Genomic DNA, 22,071 nt, shown 5'->3' on the forward strand with positions numbered 1-22,071 from the left:
TAAACGGCACCACCGTCCCCAGTCGCTCAGACCAATAGCCTGAGTCATCCTCGATGCCGATTCCTGGCTTTCCCTCACCTCCCTCGTCCAATCCAGGAGCAGATGAAGGTGGCTTTGCCTCCCAAATGCCTCGCACACCCATCCAGCCCTCACCAGTCTGCATCCCCAGTCCCGGGCACCGTTATATCCGCCTGGACCCCAGATATGTCCTCCGCGCGGCTTTCCTTGCCTCTGTCGGGCAATTCTCCATGCAACCACCAGGGGGCTCTTGTAAAAGCTTCATGAGCTCTTGTTTTCCCCAGTTTAAGACTGGCGGGGGCGGGGGAGGGCGGTCTTCCAGTTAGAGGACTACAATCCCCACTCCTCTCCGGGGACCACGGGCCCCCGCGTGATCTGACCCCGCCTCTCTCCATCTTCACCTCCCCCCACTGGCTCCATCACGGGTCCTCGAGCCCCGTGTTGTCTTCCTGTTCCTTAAGTGAGCCGAGTGTTCCCACCTCCGGACCTTTGCTGTGGCGGTCCCTGCGCCTCGAAACCCCTACCTCTAGCTCTCTGGACGCCGCCCCTTCCCCGTCGTTCACATCCACCTGGGTGGTGTTTTCTACGGCACCTCCTTCATCCGCCGGCCGCCGGAATCTGACCCCGGCCCTAGCCCTTCCCTAGCGTTGCTCTCATTTAACGTCCTTCACTACAGTTGTCTCAGGTTTTCACGATCTAACTTTTTGCCGTTTAAAATTTTTGCCCGCGTCTGTCTTTGCCCACCTGACAGCGTGTCTGATTCACCATGGAACTGGGCGTGGCCCGTAGCAGGTGCTCAGTAAATTCAATTACTGTCTACTGATGTTCCACCTGCCTCTCTGACCGGGCCCTGGGGATACCGCACGGACCTGCAAAGATGCCAGGAGACCCAGGACTCTCCGCCTGGCTCTTTCACTCCCATTTCTACTCCTAGTCTCTGAACCTTTCCTCCATCTCAGCCCCTCCTTTTCTCTCTTGTTGACATTTTCATCAAAAAGAAGGTCCTAAAGAAAGAGAAAGAGAGAGCGGGGCACTAGAGGGCAGTGTGGCCAGGATCTCAGGCAGCGCGTTTCATGGACTGAGCCTGCGGCCTCCTGTGGGTCATTGTGATTTGACAAGTGTGGACAGAGACCTTCGCCACCAGAGGGCTTTCCCAGGCATTATAGCTCCCCCTGGTGGGCACTGATTTGTTACAGGATCACTGCCATCAAAAAAAAAAAAAAAAAAAAAAACCCAAAAAAGCTTCACAAAGACGCTCACAGTCTTTAACCCCACGTAACTCTGCTCCTAGAAATGTGCCCTGATGAACAAAGCAGAACAGTATATGAGTGACACAAGACAAATGTCCGACAATAAGGACATGTAAATTACGGTGCGTCCACATGAAAGTACAAGGTAGCCGTAAAAATATTAACTAGGAAGACATGGAAACTTCCTAACAGAATATTCAGAAGTCATACCACTGCAACAGCTATGAAGGGAAAACACAAAGGGAAAATTTCATTTTCTTTGTGTAGTGAGTTGCGGGTAATTTTTAAATTACATTTTTTCCTTGAAAGTTATTTTGTCTTTTCAATTACTCCCCATCTCTCAAAGAAACAACTTAATCTTTTATCTACTGTGAGATGTCCTGTCACTATGTAACGATACTATTATTTTACTAGGGCTACCGTACAAAGTACCGCAGGCTGGGGGACTTAAACAACAGAAATTAATTTTCTCATAGTTCTGGAGGCTGGAAATTGAGATCAAGATGCCAGCAGGGTTAGTTTCTTCTGAGGCTTCTCCTCTTGGCTTATAGATGGCTACCTTGCCTTCCCTCTACAGGTGTCTGTGTCCTGTAGACTCCAGTCATATTGGATTAGGGCTGACCCTAGTGACCTCATTTTAACTTAATGACCTCTGTAAAAATCCTGTCTCCAAACATGGTCACATTCTGAGGTACTGGCGGTTAGGACATATAAATATAAATAAATATAATATATATAATAATATAATATATATTATATAATATATATAATTATATAATATATAATATATATTATATAATTATATATATTATATATATCTATTCTAATATATATAATAGTATAATAAATATGCCATATAAATTCTGGGGCACACAGTTGAGCCCGTAACAGTGACTGTTACAGTAGTACCACGTATTTGTGTACAGTATCATTCCTTCATATTTACATGGCTTATTTTATGATCGTTATATCTAAAGCACTTCCTGTGACATAAAAGGCAGTATAGCATCATTCCTTATGCTTTATCATGAGTTAGAGCCAGATAATTTTCTCCAGTTTAAGTCTAGTGCTGTAATTACTAATGTTTGCTGCCTCTTTGGTAAACCAATAACAAGTTGTAATTATTCAAGGGACATTTGGGGCAATTGTTTAAAGAAAATTGATCTTACTCACTGGGTTTTTTTCTCTCTCATTTGATTTATGAACTGTGGTATATATGTATATACTGGGTACACACACTCTCTATTCATGCATACGTACATCTGTATGTTCCATGATTTAAAACTGTACAACAGACTAATAATCTTGTTTTTGCTTTTCAAACTCACGCTTATGAATTAGAAATGTCATAATACTCCTGGCCTGTCATAATCCTGTTCTTTTAGAAATTATTTTCTCAGCTTCTCAGTTTCTAGGGATTTATTATTGTGGTGTTTGCCTCTCACACTATAAAGTACCAAATGTTTTCTCATGAATAGAAATAATGAAAGCAAGACTCCAGATGTTACCCATTAAATTAGCCTACGTTAATCCCTATCTGCCCCAATAGATACATTTTTCAAGATTTACCAGAGGCAAGAGGATGTTTATTTCTTTAGGGACTCTGTTACTGGAGCTCTTTCCCTGGTGCCTCAGCTGCGCTTCTTATCCAATATCTTCTGCAGGCCTGGGGCTTATGACATGGGGTCATTTCAAGAATAGAAGTGTCACCTCTCATATATAATAGCGCTTGGGAATTTGGGGGTTGGTGCTATATGTGGGAAAGTGATTACGTTGCCACTTCATAGACAGCAAAACTGAGGCCTGCCAAGCTCATGATTTGTTTAAGGCAACAGTACAGTTCAGGGACAGCTGTCGGATGAAAATCAGTCATTTCTGACCCCTCAAAAGAGTGCCAGGCCCATGAATCATCCTGCCACGAACACAAATAAAATCGCACGTTAGATGGAAAAGTCCTGTCCTTTCTGACCACAGGCTACATAACCTTTTAAAACCTAGTCTTCTCCTTAGTCATGGTAGTAATTTTTAAAAATGTTTTAACTCATAAGATATGAAAACACATAATAGGATTTTCTCAAATACATACTGTTGCAGGTGTTTTGTTGGGCAGTGACCCCTGTAACTGAAACGCACAGCCTCTAAGGGAGGGTCAGAAATACAGATGCATTTCCATTCCAAGTAGAAGTACACGGTCATACTCTTTCTGCATCTGGCCTTTTTTGTTTAACGGTGTATTACAGATCATTCCACGATAACATGAAAAGATTCACCTTATTTTTTTACTGGTTACCCGTATCCCATGGCACGTAGGATTTGTCCTATGTGAATAGTGGATTTATCATCATTTATTTAACTAGCCCTCCACTATTTCCTGAACGCAAATCGTGCTGTAGTAGTCATCCTTGACCACATTTTTTGTGCCCTTGGGAAATTGTTAGGTTAAAAGATAGGTGTCATTTAATTTTTCCTCCCATGTAACTGATTTGTTATTATTCGTTTCTTTACCTTTTTGTTTTATTCCATCTATGCGATCTATATAGTCAACTTACTGTTCTGATTTCCTAAAGATACTGATATTAGTATATGACAAATACATTTTTCCCATACAAAATAGTACTTGTTAAAGAAAAATACATGATGAGCATTTTTTATTATCTTCATTTGAGTCTTATGTGCTATTTCTAGTTAAGAAACAGTAAGAGTGGTTCTCAGGTTCCCTTAGGCTCCACAGATATCCGTGTGTGCGTGTGTGTGCGCGCGTATAAAACAGTGTAGTGGTGGAATTTTTATTTTGTCAGCAAACATCGTCATCATTGTTACACAGAATCTCAAAATTCAAACGTGAACTCTTCCTCTACAAAAACATCTAAATTTATCCCCTGAGATATTTTTCCTGTCATGTTATTTTGCAGATTTTCTTTCCATATTTGGTAAGAACTTTATTGAGGTATAATTCACGTACCATAAAATTCACTCATTTAAAATGTGAATTGAAAACAATTCAGTGGTTTTTAGTATAGTCACAGTTATGCAGCTGTAACTATAATCTGTTTTAGAACATTTTCATCACCCCAAAAAGAAATCCTTTGGCTGTCACCCTTCTCAAGCTCCCATCCCTAGCTTTTAAATTTTGAAAGATACTTGTGCCCCCCAAAGCAGCTCTCAGTTATACCCCCCCATCGGTCCCTCGAAGGCCGGTTTCCTCAGACCCTCCCTGTATTATCAGAATATTTCATTTGATCAGCCTCATAGGTGGACAAACATCTCCTGCTTCGATCTGCACGTATTGAATCATGGATGGTGCCGACCATCTGTTCTCATGTTTCTGGGCTGTTTATGCTTCATCTCTGCACCGCTTTGTGGACCTATTTTAAATACAAACAAACATGTTGTTGTCACTGCTTCATTTTGATCCCATCCACCGGGGCAGGATGCATGGGGCAAAGACGGCTAGGAAGTTAGTTCTACGGAAACAAGAGCACCCTCCAAAGAGGCCCCCCATGCACCCAGAAACCCGCCCCGGGGCTCGCTGCCCGGGACTTACCCGTCATTACCCTGTGCCCGCCCCCCGCCATTCTTGTGTTTTGGATGACACTCCACCCTCCCCCAATGTAGGTAAAATAATTGCTCCTTGGCGGGGTGGGGGAGGGATGGACTGGGAGTTTGGGGTTAGTAGATGCGAACCATTACATATAGGATGGGCAGAGCACAGGGAACTATATCCAGTCTCCTGTGATAAACCATGATGGAAACGAATAGGAAAAAGAGTGTCTGTGTGTGTAACTAAGTGCTTCTCCGTTGGCCTCAATCTGGCTTTGTCTCAATCCATGAAACACTGTTTTTTAATGGACGTTCCATGGTCTTTGTTCTGTTAAAACCCAGTCACCCTAGGATAAACCTGTCTTTATATATACACCTCTTCCCTAGTCTGTGGATCCTGATAGCTTTTTCACTAGCTAGGGTCCCTGGTGAAATTCTAATAACTTCCCCAAGTTGGAGGGTCTTTGGGGAAAGCTGGAGCTCTGTTTCAGCCGGGGCTCAGACTCCTGGGAACAGGTGATTCCTCACCACCACCTCCAGGCCTGAGCCACTGTGACCTTTAGCTCCTGGTAGGTTCTTTCTGTGGGGACTGTAGCCTCCCGTGACCTCACTACCAGGGACCAGAAAGCCTCAGCCCGAGTCTGCTGTTCCTGCTGTATTTGTTAGCGATCGAGCAAAACGCCCTTTCACTACTTGTGGTGGGAAGCCCGGTGCACGCCCAGCCATTCGTCCTGAGGTACCTATACCTGACCGGAAGGATTTACTCACAGCAGGTGTGACAATACGATATATGTTCAAGGGAATCCCTAGCATATTTGACACCCAGGATTTGTGACACTCCCTCCTCTATACCACAAAATCATTTTCAGGATAACGCCGTGATGATCAGTCAGAAGCCTAACTTTCCTGACTCACTCTATAAACAATTAGAAAAAAGAAATTTCAATTTAAAGATGATTCGATTGATATTCACATGAGAAGCACACAGTGCCAAGTCTGTGATATTCCTGCCAGGCCTCCCTGACCTGAATGTAACAATGAGGAAAGCTCAGAGAGGCCAAATGGAAAGACTGGCCTGTCATCTTCAAAAGTGTCCAGGTCCTGAAAATCCAGGGAAGACTGAGGAAGTATCCCAGACAAAAGGAGACTGGGGATAGTTAAATGCAGCTCGTGATTCAGAACGAGATCCTTTTTCTAGAAAGGACATTATTAGGACAACTGGTGAAATTTTAATGGGTCTGAGCATTGGAGGGCACTGTTGGATCAGTGTTGATTCCTGACTTTGATGACTGCATTGTGGTTACGTAAGAGAATGTCCTTGTTTGTAGGGAATATATGCTAAGGAATTCGGGGTTGATGAGACAGCAGTCAGCCTCTGATTCTCAAATGGTTCAGGGGGAAAACGTCATTTGGACAATAATGTCCTTGTACCGTACTTCCGACTTTTCTCTGTTTGTGATTTTTTTTTAAATACAAAAATTGCTTTGAAAAACCTCGACGGTAATTGTAGCAATTGCTTAGAATGTAGACCAACCAAAAACTTCGGAGGAGTATTTTTTCACCAACATGCTTTAGAGTTGCTGGCACAGGTGACAGCAAAAAGCAGAGGGCTTTTCAAGTCAGTGTGGTTATTGCTTTAAAATTCCCTGCAGACGGTGCGTCCTCTATGGGGGTTCCCCCCACCCACCCTCAGTACACCCTGATTACACTGGCACATCCTAACAACTCTTCACGGTTGTGTGTCAGAATCCTCCAAACAATGATGGGACACAGGACACAGGGCCAGGTGAAGCCCTGGACCAAGAAGGCCTTTGGGGACAGCGTTAGGCTGCTGGGCTGGCCAGACTCTTACACGCTGTGCACACAGGGCAAGATCCAGCCCATCCACAGCTCATTTCGCCAGGGAACAAATGTCTTTAAACATCCCCTGTGCTAATTAACAAACCCTTTGAGAGCCGAGTGTGGCAAAGAAACCGTTGAATTAGCTGCACCTTTAGGGTGGGACTTCTGATTAGGGTGTTTCAAACGCCATGTAACTACCTTGGATGAATGGTCCTGATCATAACAGCCACCCCTAGTGTGCAGATTATCCTGAACCAGTACCGATACTGCTCACTCAACTTCAGAGTAAGCGACAAGCCTCCCCAGACTGCAGCACAGAGCAGGGAGCGTAGAGGCCCCAGTCTTTGTGGAGCGAGTGAGGTGTCCGTCCACTTTGACGTCTGCGTGCGTGGGCATCGTCACCTCCACGGGACCTAAACAGACTAGCTTGTCAGGGAAGGCTTTCTCCTTCTTGGAAGCAGTTTGCAGTTGAGGAAGAGACTTTGAAATGAGAGCAGTCCGCTCTGGCCCAGGGGAGGCACGAGCTCTAAGTGCTGTCGCAGCCCCTCCCCGCGAAGCAAACCAGAACTGCGGCAGGGCGACCCACCCGTGCAAAGGGGCGTTGAGTGGTTACCCGTCCTTCCTCCAGTGGGGAAGGATGCTGCTGGTGAGGTCTCGGTCACTGAAAGGACCCGCACGCACACTTCCTCTGCGATTGGCCCATGCGGCATGTCAGCCTGCAGAGAATCCCGTGCATCCCGTCTTGTCTCCAGCCTCCAGGCGTGCCCGGGTCTCAAGCCTTGATGGGTGTAAGAGACCGTGGCCCTTGTGAAGAGTTGACGTGCTGGGCTCCCGTCTGGGGTTTCTGATCCACCAGGGTGTGCCTAGGAGCGTGCATTTGTAACAAGCACCCAGTATCTGTGATGCCCATGGTCTGTGGACCCTCAGCGAGCCCTGATCTAGCGGCAGAAACATGCGGCTTGTGGTCAGAAAGCCCAGATTTGCCTTCGCAGCTCATGCTTCACACGCTGAGTGGGGACCTTGGGCCGGTTGCCGGAGCTCCCCAGGGCCCAGGTTCACCCCCAGCATCCAGGGTCTGTGTTGGGGATCAAATGTGGTAGGGAGGAAAGCACTTGACAAACGGTGAAGCTCTGCAGAAGGATGGGGACCTGGCCTTGGTCCTTACGTCCACCTTGATGTGGTACTCGTGGGGGCTGCAGCGCTTTCGGTGCGTCCTGGCCAGTTTTTAAAGTGTCACTCTCCCTGTCCCCAGCCTTCCATGCAGCGAAGTGCGAGAAGCTGCAGAGAGAGAAGGCGGAGCTGGAGCGGCGCTGTGAGGATGAGGTGCGCAGGCTGGGCTGGCGGCAGCAGGCCGAGCTGCGCGACCTGGAGCGGCGGCTGCAGCTGCAGTTCGAGACCGAGGTGGCCCAGCTCCAGGAGGAGCACCGCGCACAGCTGCTGCGGATCGGGTGTCAGCACCAGCGGCAGGTCAGTCTGCGCCCCGGCCCGGGCCCTGTCCTTGCCGTCGTCGGGAGACGTGGGTGGGAGGTGGAGGGGAGCTGCTTTGGCCAGGAGTCCGTGCAGCAAGCAGGTGAGCTTCCGGTCAAGCCCGCTCTCCCCACCTCGTCTCTCTCCTCTGTCCCCTCCCGTCGTCCCCCGCAGCCACTCTGGTCTCCCCGCCTTGTGCTCCCAGGCACACTCCCACCTCCGAGATTTTGCTCGCTGTGCCCTCTGCCTGGAATGCTCTCCCTCTAGAAACCCCATGGCTCCCTCTCTCCCTCCCTTGCAGACTTTTCTCAGTGAGGCCTCTCCTGATCCAAAATCACAGCTCCTTCCCCACGTTGTGCACACTTTTCCTGTTTAGTTTTTCCTCGGCACTTACTACTACCTAATGTATGAGAACTTTTACTTTGTACCCTATTGATCTTCTGCGTATTCCATAAGGACAGTGATGATGACAGACACATGTGTATCTAGCACGTGCTGTGTGCCAGGCCCTGCTCTTCCCTCTTTACATGTACTAACTCATTTAACCCCCACGATAACTCTTAGAGGGAGTACCATTATTGTCCCCATTTTACAGGTGAGAAAACTGAGACCCGGAGGGTAAATAACTTGCCAGCATTCACGCTTATGAAAGAGCCAGGGTTGGACCCAGTCTGATCCCAGGGTCCGTGCCCTCGAGCACTGAACTAGAGTTTTCTGCCGGGTTTACTGCTAAATCTCTGGCACAGGACTGCCTGCCTGCGCAGAGCGAGCCTTCAGCGTGTGTTCGCTGAACGAAGGAAGGATTCCGCTCATTAACCTTAGCCCAGCAGTCTTCCTAGAGAGGGTCATTCATCCTGGCATAGCTGGGGAAGAATTCCCAGGGAGCCTGTCAGCCTGAAAGCAGGTAGGAGCCTGGCGTGCCCATCCCCACGGCCAGCTGCCGTGTCCGTTACCGTGTTGGCGCCGGTGTGACAGGCAGGTTAAGACGAGACCACCCTGCTTCCGAGAGAGCTCGTTTGCCCCTCCCTCTTCTCTTCCTCCTAGGTCCCCAAGGCTCCGACGCCTTAATGCCCACCTTCTAATTGTGTATCATTACTCCTGGTCTGCTCATGGTATCCCTAAGGTAAACTGGCATTTGTGAAGAGCTCACTTTACATCTCAGGCTGGTGCCGAGTGGCCCTTCACTATCATGAACGTTTGGGCTGCCTCCCCGGTAGGTAATCTGGATGGCGCTGGTCCCCAGAGGCTTGTGAATCATGGCGGGCATGGGAGAAATCTCAGAGTAATAATAAGTGCTATTGTTGGGATAAACGGTCTCCTGTTTGACAACACTTTCTTCTATTCAGCATCTTGGGTTAGTCATCCCCCTTTTTCTAGAGGCCTGTGGAAACCAGACGCATCTGCCTGCTTGAGGTGGTACAGACTTAGAGGCTGGGAGACAGATAGGTTACAGCTAAGGTTACCTGCTGGGCTAAGATTAGAAGATTAGATTCAGCACCTTGGCTTCTCAGCTGGCTTTAAGTGGACATTTGCACGGCTGCCGTCTTTAGTCTTACCTGCTTCGTGGTCCCTTGATACAGCTCAGACCTGGTGCAGATACTGGCTTGTTCTGTGCCCTGTATCCTGGGGCTATTCATTCCCAATTTTACACAAAGAATGTATTTATACCCATATTCACTGACTTTGGGTCCAAAGTTCTGGGCTGGTTGAGAAGATGCCAAGAGATGGAAGGAAGGGCAGGAGGTGGTCCCCTGGCAGAAGGATGAGCCTCTGAACAAACGCTCATGCTGGGGTGTCGTGTGTGGGAAACCGGGAGGCCAGGGCCACTGCCGAGCGGAGCCCGTCCGCCAGTGGAGGGAGCCGGGGCAGAACCTCGCTAAGTTTTGTCGGTGCAGGAGCCTGTGCTGGGGGGTTGTGGCCTCATCTGCCTTTGAGCTGGGACAGCGGCCTTTTAAAGACTTCATACCGGGAGAGATTGGAGGCCCTGACTTTCCCACTTGAGAGTGAGTTACATGAGCCACTTCTGTATATTTTAAAAGTGCTCCGTCTCCTGAGAGCTCTGATCCTGTTCTCCCTGATCCTTTACAGCTAAAGTGATTAATTTGCTTGTTCATCCATCTAAGCAAAGAATAGTCAGTGAAGGTCCGCCGCACACGCGGCCTCATGACGTCACACTGCAAGGGATGCCAACATTTATAAAACGTGGACTTGCTTGTTCCGTAGCCTCGGGTTATAGATCCAGGGAAGTTCTGAGGCACTTTCTCCAGAAACTGTAATACTGGGTGGGAAATGCAGATTCTGTGTTTAGGAACTGAGAGTTTCCTTCCAGATGGGAGGATGAGGGAAAGCTTTATGGTGGAAAGAGCATCTGCACGCTTTACATTCGAGTAAATCATTCCTATAGAAACCCACTGGTTTGGGGGCAGGGGGAGGGATGGATGGTTGAAATCTACGTATCACTCAGGCTCCTGATTCTGGATGTTGGCTCCTGCTGCTGGATGTTGGCTGTTGTCTTGACCTTCAGCTTCTCCAGCAGGGAGCGCGCAGGCAACCCGGAAGAAGGTGAAGTGCGCATCAAGCCATATTCTAATTTCCAGGTAGAGTAAATGCTCATGTATTTGGTCCAGGAGGGGGCTCGGTGCCTGGCCGCAGTGGGGGTCTGGAACGTCCGTGGTTCCAGCGATCTGTGCCGACCCTCCACACTCAGGGCCTCTTTGTGGGGGACAGTCGGCGTTCGGCAAGGCTGACCCATAGATCCTGCCATCTCGAGCCTTAAAACTCAAGTTCACCAATGGGGCCTCTCCTGGCGCCCCGGTGCCCCGGCCGGCAGCGCGGAGGCTGCTTCCGTTCTGACGCAGGAAGTTCTGAGGCTTTTCTCTGATGAGGAACTCCCTCGAGAAGGCCGGCTGACCTCTGACCTTACCGCAGGATGCCCCTAGGAAGATCCAGCCGTCCACTTGCCTCGAGCGGCAAAGACCATCTCTCTCTCTCTCTGTCTCCACATGGGAGTCACTGGGGAGCTTCTGGCAAAGCACTGCTCCTGCCTGCACCCCGCGCTGATGGAATCAGAGTCACGGACTGGGGCTTCCCGGGGCCCAGAGCTGCAGCTGTCTGGTGTCGGGGGATGTGCAGGGCCTCCTTCTTTAGCCCTGCAGGGGTATGAGCAGGGGCGTGGCCTGGCCTCCTGGCTTTCTTATGTGCCTTTAAAGACATGCTAGGACTCTTATCTTTAAAGTCGGATTATAAAGGTGTTTCATCAGATCAGTGCTCATTCTAGAGCTGGCCGCACACTAACAGAAGCCAGGTTTCCCAAGCTTCCCTATCTCAGGGCACACGAAACAGATTTTTCAACGTAAACACAAATGCTTTTCCTTTTCTGCTCCAAAGGTACTCGCCCACGGGGCCTGGTGTTCAGTGATCAGACTTGTGACCTTTGACCCTCTCCCTCCAAGATCCTATGGTAGTTTGTCTCTCTCCCTGACCCGGCCCGGAAGCCCCTCGTGCAGGGCCCCCTGGTTCCTAAAGGCATTCTGGATTCTGCATTTTGAGCAGAGACTCCTTTCCAGAGGAGCAGTAGTGTTCAGCCTTTGGCGTTTACGTTGGCTTTGTCTCATATCCGGGACACACTTTGTAACCTTTCCTAAAGAAATCATCCTTTTAGACTTAACTGGGAGGCCCAGCGTGCCCACACTTAATCAGACCGTGCAGAGGCCACTTCGGCCATCATCTCGCATTCTGTCCCATATCCGTCCCGCACGGCAGGTGCACAGCTGCCATCAGCGAAACCACACTCTCTGATCAAATAGAATGAGGTCCCGAGGGCCCCTCTGTTTTCCGGCGCCAGAGCCCCGCCCATCGCAGCCCAGAGCCTCCGGACACTGGAAAGAGGCAGAGCCGGGAGATAGAAGCCTCTGTGAACACCTGCCCACGTGGTGGGCGGCAAAGGGGCAAAGGCACAGCCCGGAGGGGCATGAGGTCAGCCCAGGAGCTCTGGCAGGGCTGGCTGCCTGCTCGGAGTCGGTACCCGGGATGATGTAGCAGGGATGCAGGGACAGAAGGGAAGGTGAGTCGTCTTGTTATCTGGAAGGAGAGTCGTTCAGAGAGCCCTGGAGAGAAAAGACAGGGGCAGCTCCCTCTGTCTCATCAGATAGGAAGACGCGTCGCAGATGGGGGCAAATGGGAGTTTAATCTGGTTTTCTTTAATGAGGAAAGCCGAAACAATGTAGAGGCCATGCGTCTTCATTCTAAATGGAAGTCTTCTCTCAGTGAATTGCCGAAGGCTCCCATAATTGCATTTTGCAAATGGCTGAATGAAGTAAGCCCACAGCTCTATTCTTACCCATCGGAGAGGGCGGCTTCCCAGCCCTTTGCTTTGCTGGAACTCAGCTAAACAGCAAACAGCTGCAGGAACAGAGCCTGGTGCAGGGACCAGCTGCTGCTCTGTACCCCTGGGACTACTTGATGGGCACATGGACAGACCTCCGCAGCCAGCTCAGAACTTTGTCCTCCTGGAAGAGGGAGGAGGCTGGCCCAGCAGAGATTTTGGGGGGACGGGGGCACCCAGGGTTCTAAAAGGAAGAAGATGAAGGTTCACCCAGCATAAGTTTGCTGTGGCCGGATAATGGCTTAGCGCCTCTGTCTCGTTTTCGGTGATCTACAACGCAAAACATATCTTGTGTGTCCCTTGGGTCAACTTGTCTGAATCCCCTCAAATGCCTGCCGACCTGGAGGTCTTCTCAGGCTGAGAGCTCGGACGGGCTGCTGCCCCGTGCTCTGGAAAGAAGCCTAGAGCCATAGAGGAGAAGCCATGGGGATTGAAACTGGGATAAGAAAGGGGACGGCCAACAGTGCACGGCCCCTTCCTTGTAGAGGGAACAGTCTTTAAAAACCATACGCATGTCTGGAAACCTCAATCACTCGAGAGTAAGGACCATGATGCCCAGATTTTGGCTCACTGACTCTCACTGGTTTCCTTCAGAACATCCTGGGCTTTCCTCTCATTGCATGTGGAGGAATTCGGGGATCAGTATTTCATCCCCAGAAGCCCCTCTGAGAGGCTGTAACAGACAGATCACACCCTTACATCATCCTTGGTATATTGGGTGTGGTATTCCATCACCACTAAATCAAAGACCTGACTCCACCAAGGCAGGAGGTCATGCGATGAAGCGCCACCCTTGCTGATCAGAGCAGACCCACCGCCAGGACGAAAGGGACTCTTCTGGAACGTAGTCCCGGCATCCATCTCTCTTTTCTGAAACCACCCGTGGCAATTTGGGTAAGAACCCAATAAATTAGAATCATACTAAGGACGGATGAAAGATTCTTCTTTCTACTGAACTAACATACCTCCAAACAATGTGTGGGTACTTGTTTCTAACGGAAGTCACCAGCGGAGCATAAGGAAAACCAGTTCCATTTTTTTTAACCGATGATTTGTTTTTCCAAGAGACTGAAAGTCTTTGGACAAAGATTCCATAAAAAACCTTCATATAAACAGGATTTGGGCAATTAAAAACTGCAGTAATCGGCCTTTCTGCTGAGTGGATTCATAGCTCTGAGCCTCGAGTGAAGTATTGTTTAATCAAGAATGGCCAGTAGGTAAAAGTGAACCATCGCATACCATGTCCATTTTCATGGCGTAATGCAGCTTTCCGAACGCTGTCAAGTTCGTTGTTGGTCTTGGCAGTGATATTTCTGTTTTAGTGGATGACACTTCCTTTTACCATAGGAGACAGAAGTCGGCCCAACTTTCCCAAGCAATGATGGTATCCAGAATGGGAATCTATCCCATTTTAAAATACAAACACTCCCATGCATCCCCTTCACAAGCGGGCTTCCTTTCTTGTGAAGAGTTCTTCCTCCTTTTACAGATCAAAGATCAGCCTGTGAATTATCCCCAGAGAAATGAGACCCTCTGAGAGGTGGCTGGACAGTGTTCTGAGCCGGTCCGCCACAGAGCTTCAGGGCATGGGCAGGTGCGCTGGTTCAGTGTTGTTCAAATGCTAGGTTTTGACACCTTAGTACGTTGTGAAATGAATTTAGTGGTTTGTAACTGCATTTTGAAAAACAACAAAGGAACATAGAATAAAAATTTAAAAACGAGATTACTGCAGGTAAGAGGGGAAAGTGTCATTTTGTGAAACTTTGGTTTCACACACACGCCCCGTGTATGCATGTGTGTGTGTGTGTGTAACAATGTACAATGGTGTTTTTACAGTGGGTCACCGACAGAGAATTTGGAAAAACATTGTTCTGGTTTGCTATCACAGGGAGAGGTCGTCTTATGCAATGAGTCCTGTAAGTCATACATTTGAAGTTAAAATAACAGCTGCAACAACAAAAGTAACAAAAGCAGTAAAGATGGAAGGTGTGTGGTGGGGCCAGAGATGAGGAAGGGGGAAAATAAAAAATCCTGGGCTGGCGTAGCACAGGGAGATCAGCTCGGTACTTTGTGACCACCTGGGGGAGGCGGTGGATAGGGAGGGTGGGAGGGAGGGAGATGCAAGAGGGAAGAGATATGGGGATATATGTATATGTATAACTGATTCACTTTGTTATAAGGCAGAAACTAACACGCCACTGTAAAGCAATTATACTCCAATAAAGATGTTAAAAATATATATATATAATGAAAAACAGTCAAAAACAAAAAAAAAATCCTGGGCTGGCTGCACTACCTGTGATTAAACTCCTGGAAATGTACCATCAGCCAGAGAAACAGCAGCTTCTTGGGAGCAGGTCCCACAGCCTGGGCAGGGGGAGGTCTGCACCGTGATCCGGGGGGCAGGTTCACGGCTGGAACAGGGGTGGCGAGCACACACACACACCTGCCCACTTGCCTTGGGGCTGGTGAGAGGGTCCCTGGGCACTGGTTGCTGGTCTTGCGGGGGGAGGCAAGGGCAGTGCGTTTCAGAGCTTCGCCATGGATGTCAGACAGCCCTGTGCTGACTGCTGGCTCTGCCATTTACTAGCCTTTGGGCAAAACACTTCAAGCCTCTCTGAACCTCAGTTTCCTCGTCTGGGAAATGAACATGAAAACATTTACTTTATCATATTGCTGTGAGGCTTGAGTGGAGAAGCCGAGAGTGTAGCTTAATAAATGTTAGCTCCCTCCAGATACCTCGCGTGCGGTAGCTCCCACCTGCTGCCAGGAAGCAGAACGGACCTTCTGGTAGGGGAGGACCGTCTTCTGTCCCTTATTACCTCACGGAATGCTTGGTGGAAGGGGAAGGAATGGGGTGGAAGGAAATGGTCCAGAGGGGGCGCAGGGCAGTAAAGAGGTGGCTTCGACAGCTATCCACCCCACCCCGGGAGCTGCTTCCCGTTGCATGAGCGGCAGGGCTGTGGCAGTGACTTCCCTGTGACATCCCCTGCCCCGCCGCCCCTGACTCCGGGACTCCCGCGTCACCAACAAATCCTGGCTCTGCTGCCTCGGCACAAGGCTGGAGGTAGCCGCCATCACAGTAGAGTGTCCTGCCCTTGATGTTTGGGCCACTGACATTTCCCCTCGTTGCAGTCCACCTCAGTCCTCCAAGCAGCGAGGCCATTGGAGCCCCCGGTCCCCGGCTCTCTGTGTAACCAGAGCTGTGATCTCCTGCAGGTGGAAGACATCACCGCCAGCCATGAGGCGGCTCTCCTAGAGATGGAAAACAGCCACACGGTCGCCATCTCACTCCTGCAGGATGACCACGACCACAAGGTGCAAGGTAGCTACGAGGCTTGGTGCGCGCGGTGGGCGGGCAGGGTGGGCTGTGCGCACTGACCCTCTCCGGCTGCAGACATGGGGAGCCCTCCCTTTCCCTCTTGCTTCCCTTTCCCTTCTTCCTTCCTTTCCTTCCTGGTGTGTCCTTTGTGTTGCTTCTTGGGTTCAGAAAAGACAGAAATCCAGGACCCGGGTAACTACAGTAAGTCCCCTACATATGAATGAGTTCCGTTCCGAGAGCGCGTTCGTAAGTCCAATTCGTTCGTAAGTCCAACAAAGTTAGCCTAGGTACCCAACTAACACAATCAGCTATATAGTACTGTCCTGTAATAGGTTCATAATACTTTTCACACAAATAATACATAAAAAACAAACAACACAAAAGTAAAGAAAACATGTTTAATCTTACAGTCCAGTACCTTGAAAAGTACAGTAGTCCAGTACAACAGCTGGCATCCAGGGGCTGGCATTGCCCGAACAGGCAAGAAGAGTTACTGACTGGAGGGGAGAGAGGAGGTGGGAGATGGTAGAGCTGAAGGATCGTCAGCAATAGGGGACGGAGGGCCAGCTGCAATGTCACTCACGCCTGACGTTGATGGAATGCACATTCGCATCTTTGAAAGTTCGCAGCTTGAAGGTTCTTTTGTAGGGGACTTACTGTACTTTCCTCTGAAGCCAATCCTCTCAACCCTGCCTGAATACTGGAGCCTTGGTCCCAGAGCAGGGTTTGGTAGCTGGTCTGGGTTACAGCCTGGGCTTGTTAAAGCTCATAGGTGAATGTAACAGGTAGCCAAGCTTGAGACCTACTGTTCTACAGTAAGTGTAGAAATCCTAGGCTTTGTCTTGTTTTGTGGCCTTATAACCATCCCACAGGTGTGGTGTTGTCACGGCCACGCCAGCATCTGATTGGGCCTGGCTCTCCACACCTTGCACTCAGACCACATTCACCATGGATGTAAGTGGACTCTCAGGATCTTTCTTTTTACATTTTTTATAACTTTGACTTATCTTTGGATATGTAGGATTTTATGTGGGTTGTAACAATAGCGACAGCGTTTAAGTACTACTAAGATTTTGACTGTGAAAGAAGCTTTTTACACGTTAACGTGCATTTACGTCATATAGAGAATTTGTTTTTCAATTTCCCCTTTCCTCATTTTTTCCTCCCCAGTCAGCTGATTGTTCAAGTATATGAAACACAGTTAATTTAACAATAGATTAATAAATTCCAAAAATTTGAGAATTAATATCAGAGTTTTAAAATTATTTTAAAATGTTCTTTGTAAACAGCAAGGCCCACTGTGCAGTAGTCAATACTCATGTGATTGCCCCCTCGAGCACCAACCCCACCGCCTCTGGGAACTACCCATACGTGGAAAAGTCCAAGCTGGACGCAAGGGAGAGGAATTTCCTGAGAACTGGTTAAATGCATTACCTGTTCCTGAGAGCGTGTCTCATGCTTAGAGTACCAGCTCCCACCCCTGGATGCACATTGGAACCACCTGGAGAGTTTTTTAAAAATACTGATGTGTAGCTCCCCTTACAGAGGTTCCGATCTAATTGCTCTGGGGTGCAGCCCAGGCATCGGGATTTTTTAAAGCTCCCCAGGTGATTCTAATATGTAGCAAAATTGGAGAAGCACTCTCTTAGAGCACAGTCTTAAGCATGGGACAGAGTGTCAGGACCTTAAAATAATGAAATACATTATGAGTACATAGATAGTCGCCATGGTTTATGCCACCTAATAGATACGGACTTTTCTTCGCTTGTGAGGTACAGGGTATCTGAAAATGCCCTAAAGCCCATCACTACACTGTAGGAAAATGGTCTCAGGAAAGGGAACAGGAACGGAAATGTTACAATGAGTGTTGCCTTTTGTTTCCGGATTTTCGTATAAATAGACTTGGTAGATTTTTCTGACTAATGAAGTCTCGCTTAGACGCCACATCCAGGGCCTTTGAATTACATATAATGTGATACAATGTAGGCGTGTGTAATGGTAGCTAAAACCTTCATTATTATGGATGGTGCTCTCAATGCCTATTAAAAGTAATCATCTAGACAAAGGCAGGTAGACCAGAAACCCACATGGTTTTATGTCAATAAAATAAGCACAAACTTTTTTCTTTTTTCCCAAATGTAAATTTCAGCTATAACAACTGGATTTCTAAGAGACCTTTAACCATCATTAGTTAAAAGATTGGGTCAGTGGAAACCACAAAGTTTTTCTTAATTGCAGCTTATGCCAGCCGGAACGATAATTATTGGTCTCCAATACTCTCCTGTGCTAAGCATATGATCCAGGTTGATTAATGAGACCTTTCCTCTCTCCAGTTATAACATGAAAACAAATTGCTTGTGTAGCTAGAATGAGACGGGCTTCACCCAGCTAATAAGACTGTTCCCATCTGGAGGAAAATAGAATCCATTTGCTTAATAACTCTTACATGACATCTCTTGCTGCCTATCTTGCAAATTATCACTGGAATGACACTTTTCACGGAATAGAATTGCTCCAAACTCCCCAAGAGGAACCAGTCCAATGAGTCCTTCCTTCTGAGTGGCTTAACATCGACTCTTTGCTCAAGCAAATCCTAGCATCTGTGGTTTCCAGAGTGTGGCCCAGAGGCCACCAAGGTGACTTCGCAGGCACAGCACTGGTCCCGTTCACCTGTCCATTCTCCAGCCCATGCCCCGCTCTCCTTGGAAAGGTCCCTGCTTCAGCCCGAGATTGCGGCTTCGTGGTAGAAAAGAAGAGTGATCCTGGGAGGGAAGAAAAGGGAGATTTAACATTAATTACCTAGTGGTTTTACCATTAGGAATAGTTGGAGAATTCAGTGAGTGCTGTGAATGGAGAATCTGACTTGGCCAGGGTGTTGGTAGAGCTGGGTATAAAAGTGAGAGAGAGAGAGAGTGTGTGTGTGTGTGTGTGTGTGTGTGCGCGCGCGCGTGCGTGTGCTCTGTTTGCTTCCCTCCCTCCTTTCTTTCCTCTTAACCCTTGCCCTTTCTCCTATTTCCTTCCTCATCCTTTCTCCCTCTCTCCTAAATAACATTGCATACAATTTCAAACTAATGGAGAGGTCTCCTTAGGCTTAAGTCCGCTATATACTGGTGTCCCTTACTCACCTACGTCACTAGTCTTAGCGTGGCAAAAGAATCTTGTTTGATCCCTTTTCAAAAGAAAGATCAACCTAACAATTTGATGTCTTCTCAACAGAACTGATATCTACCCACGAGCTTGAAAAGAAAGAATTGGAAGAAAATTTTGAAAAGCTGCGGCTGTCATTACAGGTTAGTGTTTCCTTAACTCCAACATCAAGGTAATGACAGCATTGTTATTCCTGTCCACAGACATTTATCCAGCACCTACCGTGTACTGGATCCTGTACTAAGCATTGGAATACAGGGGTAAATAAGACCTACTCCCTGCTCTTAAGGAGTTTACTGTCTACTCAGAGCTGTGATACAAATAGTGACAGACCAGCACGGAAGGTAACACATACTTGCACAGAATGAATAATACCGTTAGCGCCACAGGGGTTCCAAGAGACGGCCCATGTGCTTGCGGTCAGAGTCATGTTTGGGGAAAGGGGAGGATTAGGGAGCAGAGCATTCTAGGCAGAGGTAACGGGGTAAGGAGACTCATGTAGGGCAGAAATCACAGGACATGTTCTGGGAATTGTAAAAGCAACTTCAATCCCCTGGAGATGTAACGAAGCTTCTTGGCGTCCCGCTTGAAACCTACACAGAGTGTGGGTCTCAGATGCCAGGGGCGCTGCCTGGCTTCCTTCTGATCTCGGAGGGGAGAATGGAGGTCTCTGCCTTCCAGAGACCCCAATCAGCTGCTTCTGTGAAATGATGTTGACCGCCCCCAGCCCTAGAGAGGGGCTGCCTGGGAAGCCAGGGGGAGGCTGGTGGCCCTGCTTCCATTGCCAGCTGTGGACGTCCCAGTCATAGAAAGATTACCTTTTAAATATTAGGGACATTCACATCTGGAAATTTGGGAGGTGATTACCATAATTCTAATACAAAGGCAGGAGTTTTGTTTCTTCAATGGCTCACTTTCCCCAGGCAGTGTTTCTCCCACAGAGCCTGCCCTGCCGAGAAAAGAATCTAGGATTATGGAGTGTCGCACTATTGAGTGTACTATTCAAAAGTTTTTAAATGGGAAACCACCTGCTGCAAACCCACCCCCGGTCCGTCGATCCATGGACCCATCGGGGGGCCTCACATGCCCGCGTGCTCCCTGTGTGGCTTGTCCTTGGCAAATTAACCCCAAACTTCTTTGTGTACCCCACATCCCACACCACCCAGATACATTACCCTTAAGGAACACAACCCAGGAAGGTAACAGCCATACTGTGATGTATCAGAAAACCCCAAACGGTCCAAAACCAAAAGAAGGGAGAGTTCTGCTTCATCCATGAGTCTTCACTTTGCCACTCACATCACACAGTCATGAATTGTGCACATTTTAGTGGTAACTCATGGGCAGAATGCATTTGAGCTGGAGATTTTCTGGTGTGAGGTGGGTACAGTTGCTTAGGCCAGTCTCCTTGGGCTGCTGGCAGCTAGAGAAACAGGTTTGGGGTAAAAGATCTGAGTTTGAGGTTTAAATCCCCACTGTACCTTCTCTTAATAGCTTTGAAATCTTGGACAGCTACATAAGCTGTAAACCTTAGTTTACCCATCTGTAAAATGGGGATAATGCCAATTCCTTCCTCAAAGTGTGAGCAGCTTAAGGGAAATAATATGTGTGTCAATGAAAACATTAATCAATAGTCAATCCAAGAAAGAAATGGAGAATTTTATTTGAACCAACCTGAGGATTAGAACCCAGGAGACAGTCTTTATGTGGTATACAATGGAATACTACTCAGCCATAGAAAAGAACGAAATTTTGCCATTTGAAGCAACATGGATAGACTTGGAGGGCATTCTGCTAAGTGAAATACGTCAGAGAAAGACAAACACTGTATGATGTCACTTATATGTGGAATATAAAAAACACAACAAACTAGTGAATGTAACATAAAAGAAGCAGACTCACAGATACAGAGAACAAACTAGTGGTTACCAGTGGGGGGAGGGCACGTAGGGATGGGGGAGGGGAGGTGCAAATTGCTGGGTGTAAATAGGCTCGAGGATGTGTTGTAGAACACGGGGAATATTTTGTAATTGCAATATTTTGTAATAACTGTAAATAGTAACCTTTAAAAATTGTATTAACTTTTTTTTAAAGATTAAAAGACAAAGCGCTAAGGACTGTCCCTTAGAGGTCAATGCACAGTTATATAAATTTTTGAGGCAAAGGGTCTTACATCAAAGTAACATATTGACAGTGTACGTAGTCCAACAGGGCAAGTAGTGGGTCATCGTGACCCCTTACAGGATTGAGAAAGGAATGTTATCTCCTAAGGAGTTACCTTGCTGGCTCCAGGAGAAAATTGCTTTTTTTTTTTCCGGTGAGCAGGCATTCCTGTGTCTTCTAAGGGGATCTAGTTAATGTATAATGCAGATGCACCGTGCACACTAAAGAGGGGTAGTGGCCCAGATGGGCAGAGAGAGAATTTTCTGTTTAAAAATTTTCTGATCCTGCCTTAAAAATAAATTGATTTCATCGTGTGTAAAGGGCATAGAGCACTAGGCAGCAGCTAGTGCTATTATAATAGTTTCAGGCGTTGTTACATTTGCCATCATCATCATTATTATGGGGCCGTTGGTTAACTCCAAGTGGTCCCTGCCGGGCCAGGTCACCAGCTGGGTCTTGGTGCTCTTACCTTGGCATAAAGTAGCCAATCCAAGTTGAAGAACAGCACGTCCTGTCTGATTGCTGGGGCACCATTGTGTGCCTGAGGATCTGTTTTGAATAATGGCGAAGAAAGCAGAAAAAACACAGTGTGATAGTTTAGATGCCGCCTAGATGGTACTTGCCTGAGTGTTGCACTGTTTCACATTTTAATGGAGGACAAGAGGCTCGAGAGGAATGCTTGCTCTGACGAGGCTTGTATAGGAGGTGGGTAGCACTCCAGTCATTTTAATTTTTGCAATAAAATAATAGCTAATATTTATAGAGCACTTACTGTATGCCAGGTACTGTTCTAAGTATTAACTCACCACCATCCTCTGGGTTAGGTATTATTATTACCGTACCCATTTTACAGATGGGGAAACCTGGACACAGTGGTTAAACTACGGAGCGCTCCAGTCATTTTATAGTCACGTTCTACGCATGCGTGCTGCGGCCCA

At 47.9% G+C, this 22,071-nt stretch overlaps 1 protein-coding gene across 9 annotated transcripts in view; it reads left to right on the plus strand.

Annotated features, from left to right (window-relative positions):
- The window catches only part of MTUS2 (microtubule associated scaffold protein 2), a 496,165-nt gene that overhangs the window by 466,774 nt on the left and 7,320 nt on the right, over positions 1–22,071 (plus strand). For all 9 annotated transcript variants that reach the window (XR_009559713.1, XM_060287790.1, XM_060287789.1 and 6 more), the window contains 3 exons: positions 7,903–8,117; positions 15,721–15,826; positions 19,040–19,113. Coding sequence is in view for 8 of the 9 variants with exons in the window: in XM_060287790.1 (XP_060143773.1) it covers positions 7,903–8,117; positions 15,721–15,826; positions 19,040–19,113 (395 nt within the window). In the remaining variant the exon portion in view is untranslated. Of the gene's footprint in view, positions 1–7,902; positions 8,118–15,720; positions 15,827–19,039; positions 19,114–22,071 lie in introns of those variants that run through there.

The sequence above is a fragment of the Globicephala melas genome, chromosome 18, assembly GCF_963455315.2.
Source record: "Globicephala melas chromosome 18, mGloMel1.2, whole genome shotgun sequence".
NCBI lineage: Eukaryota > Metazoa > Chordata > Mammalia > Artiodactyla > Delphinidae > Globicephala > Globicephala melas.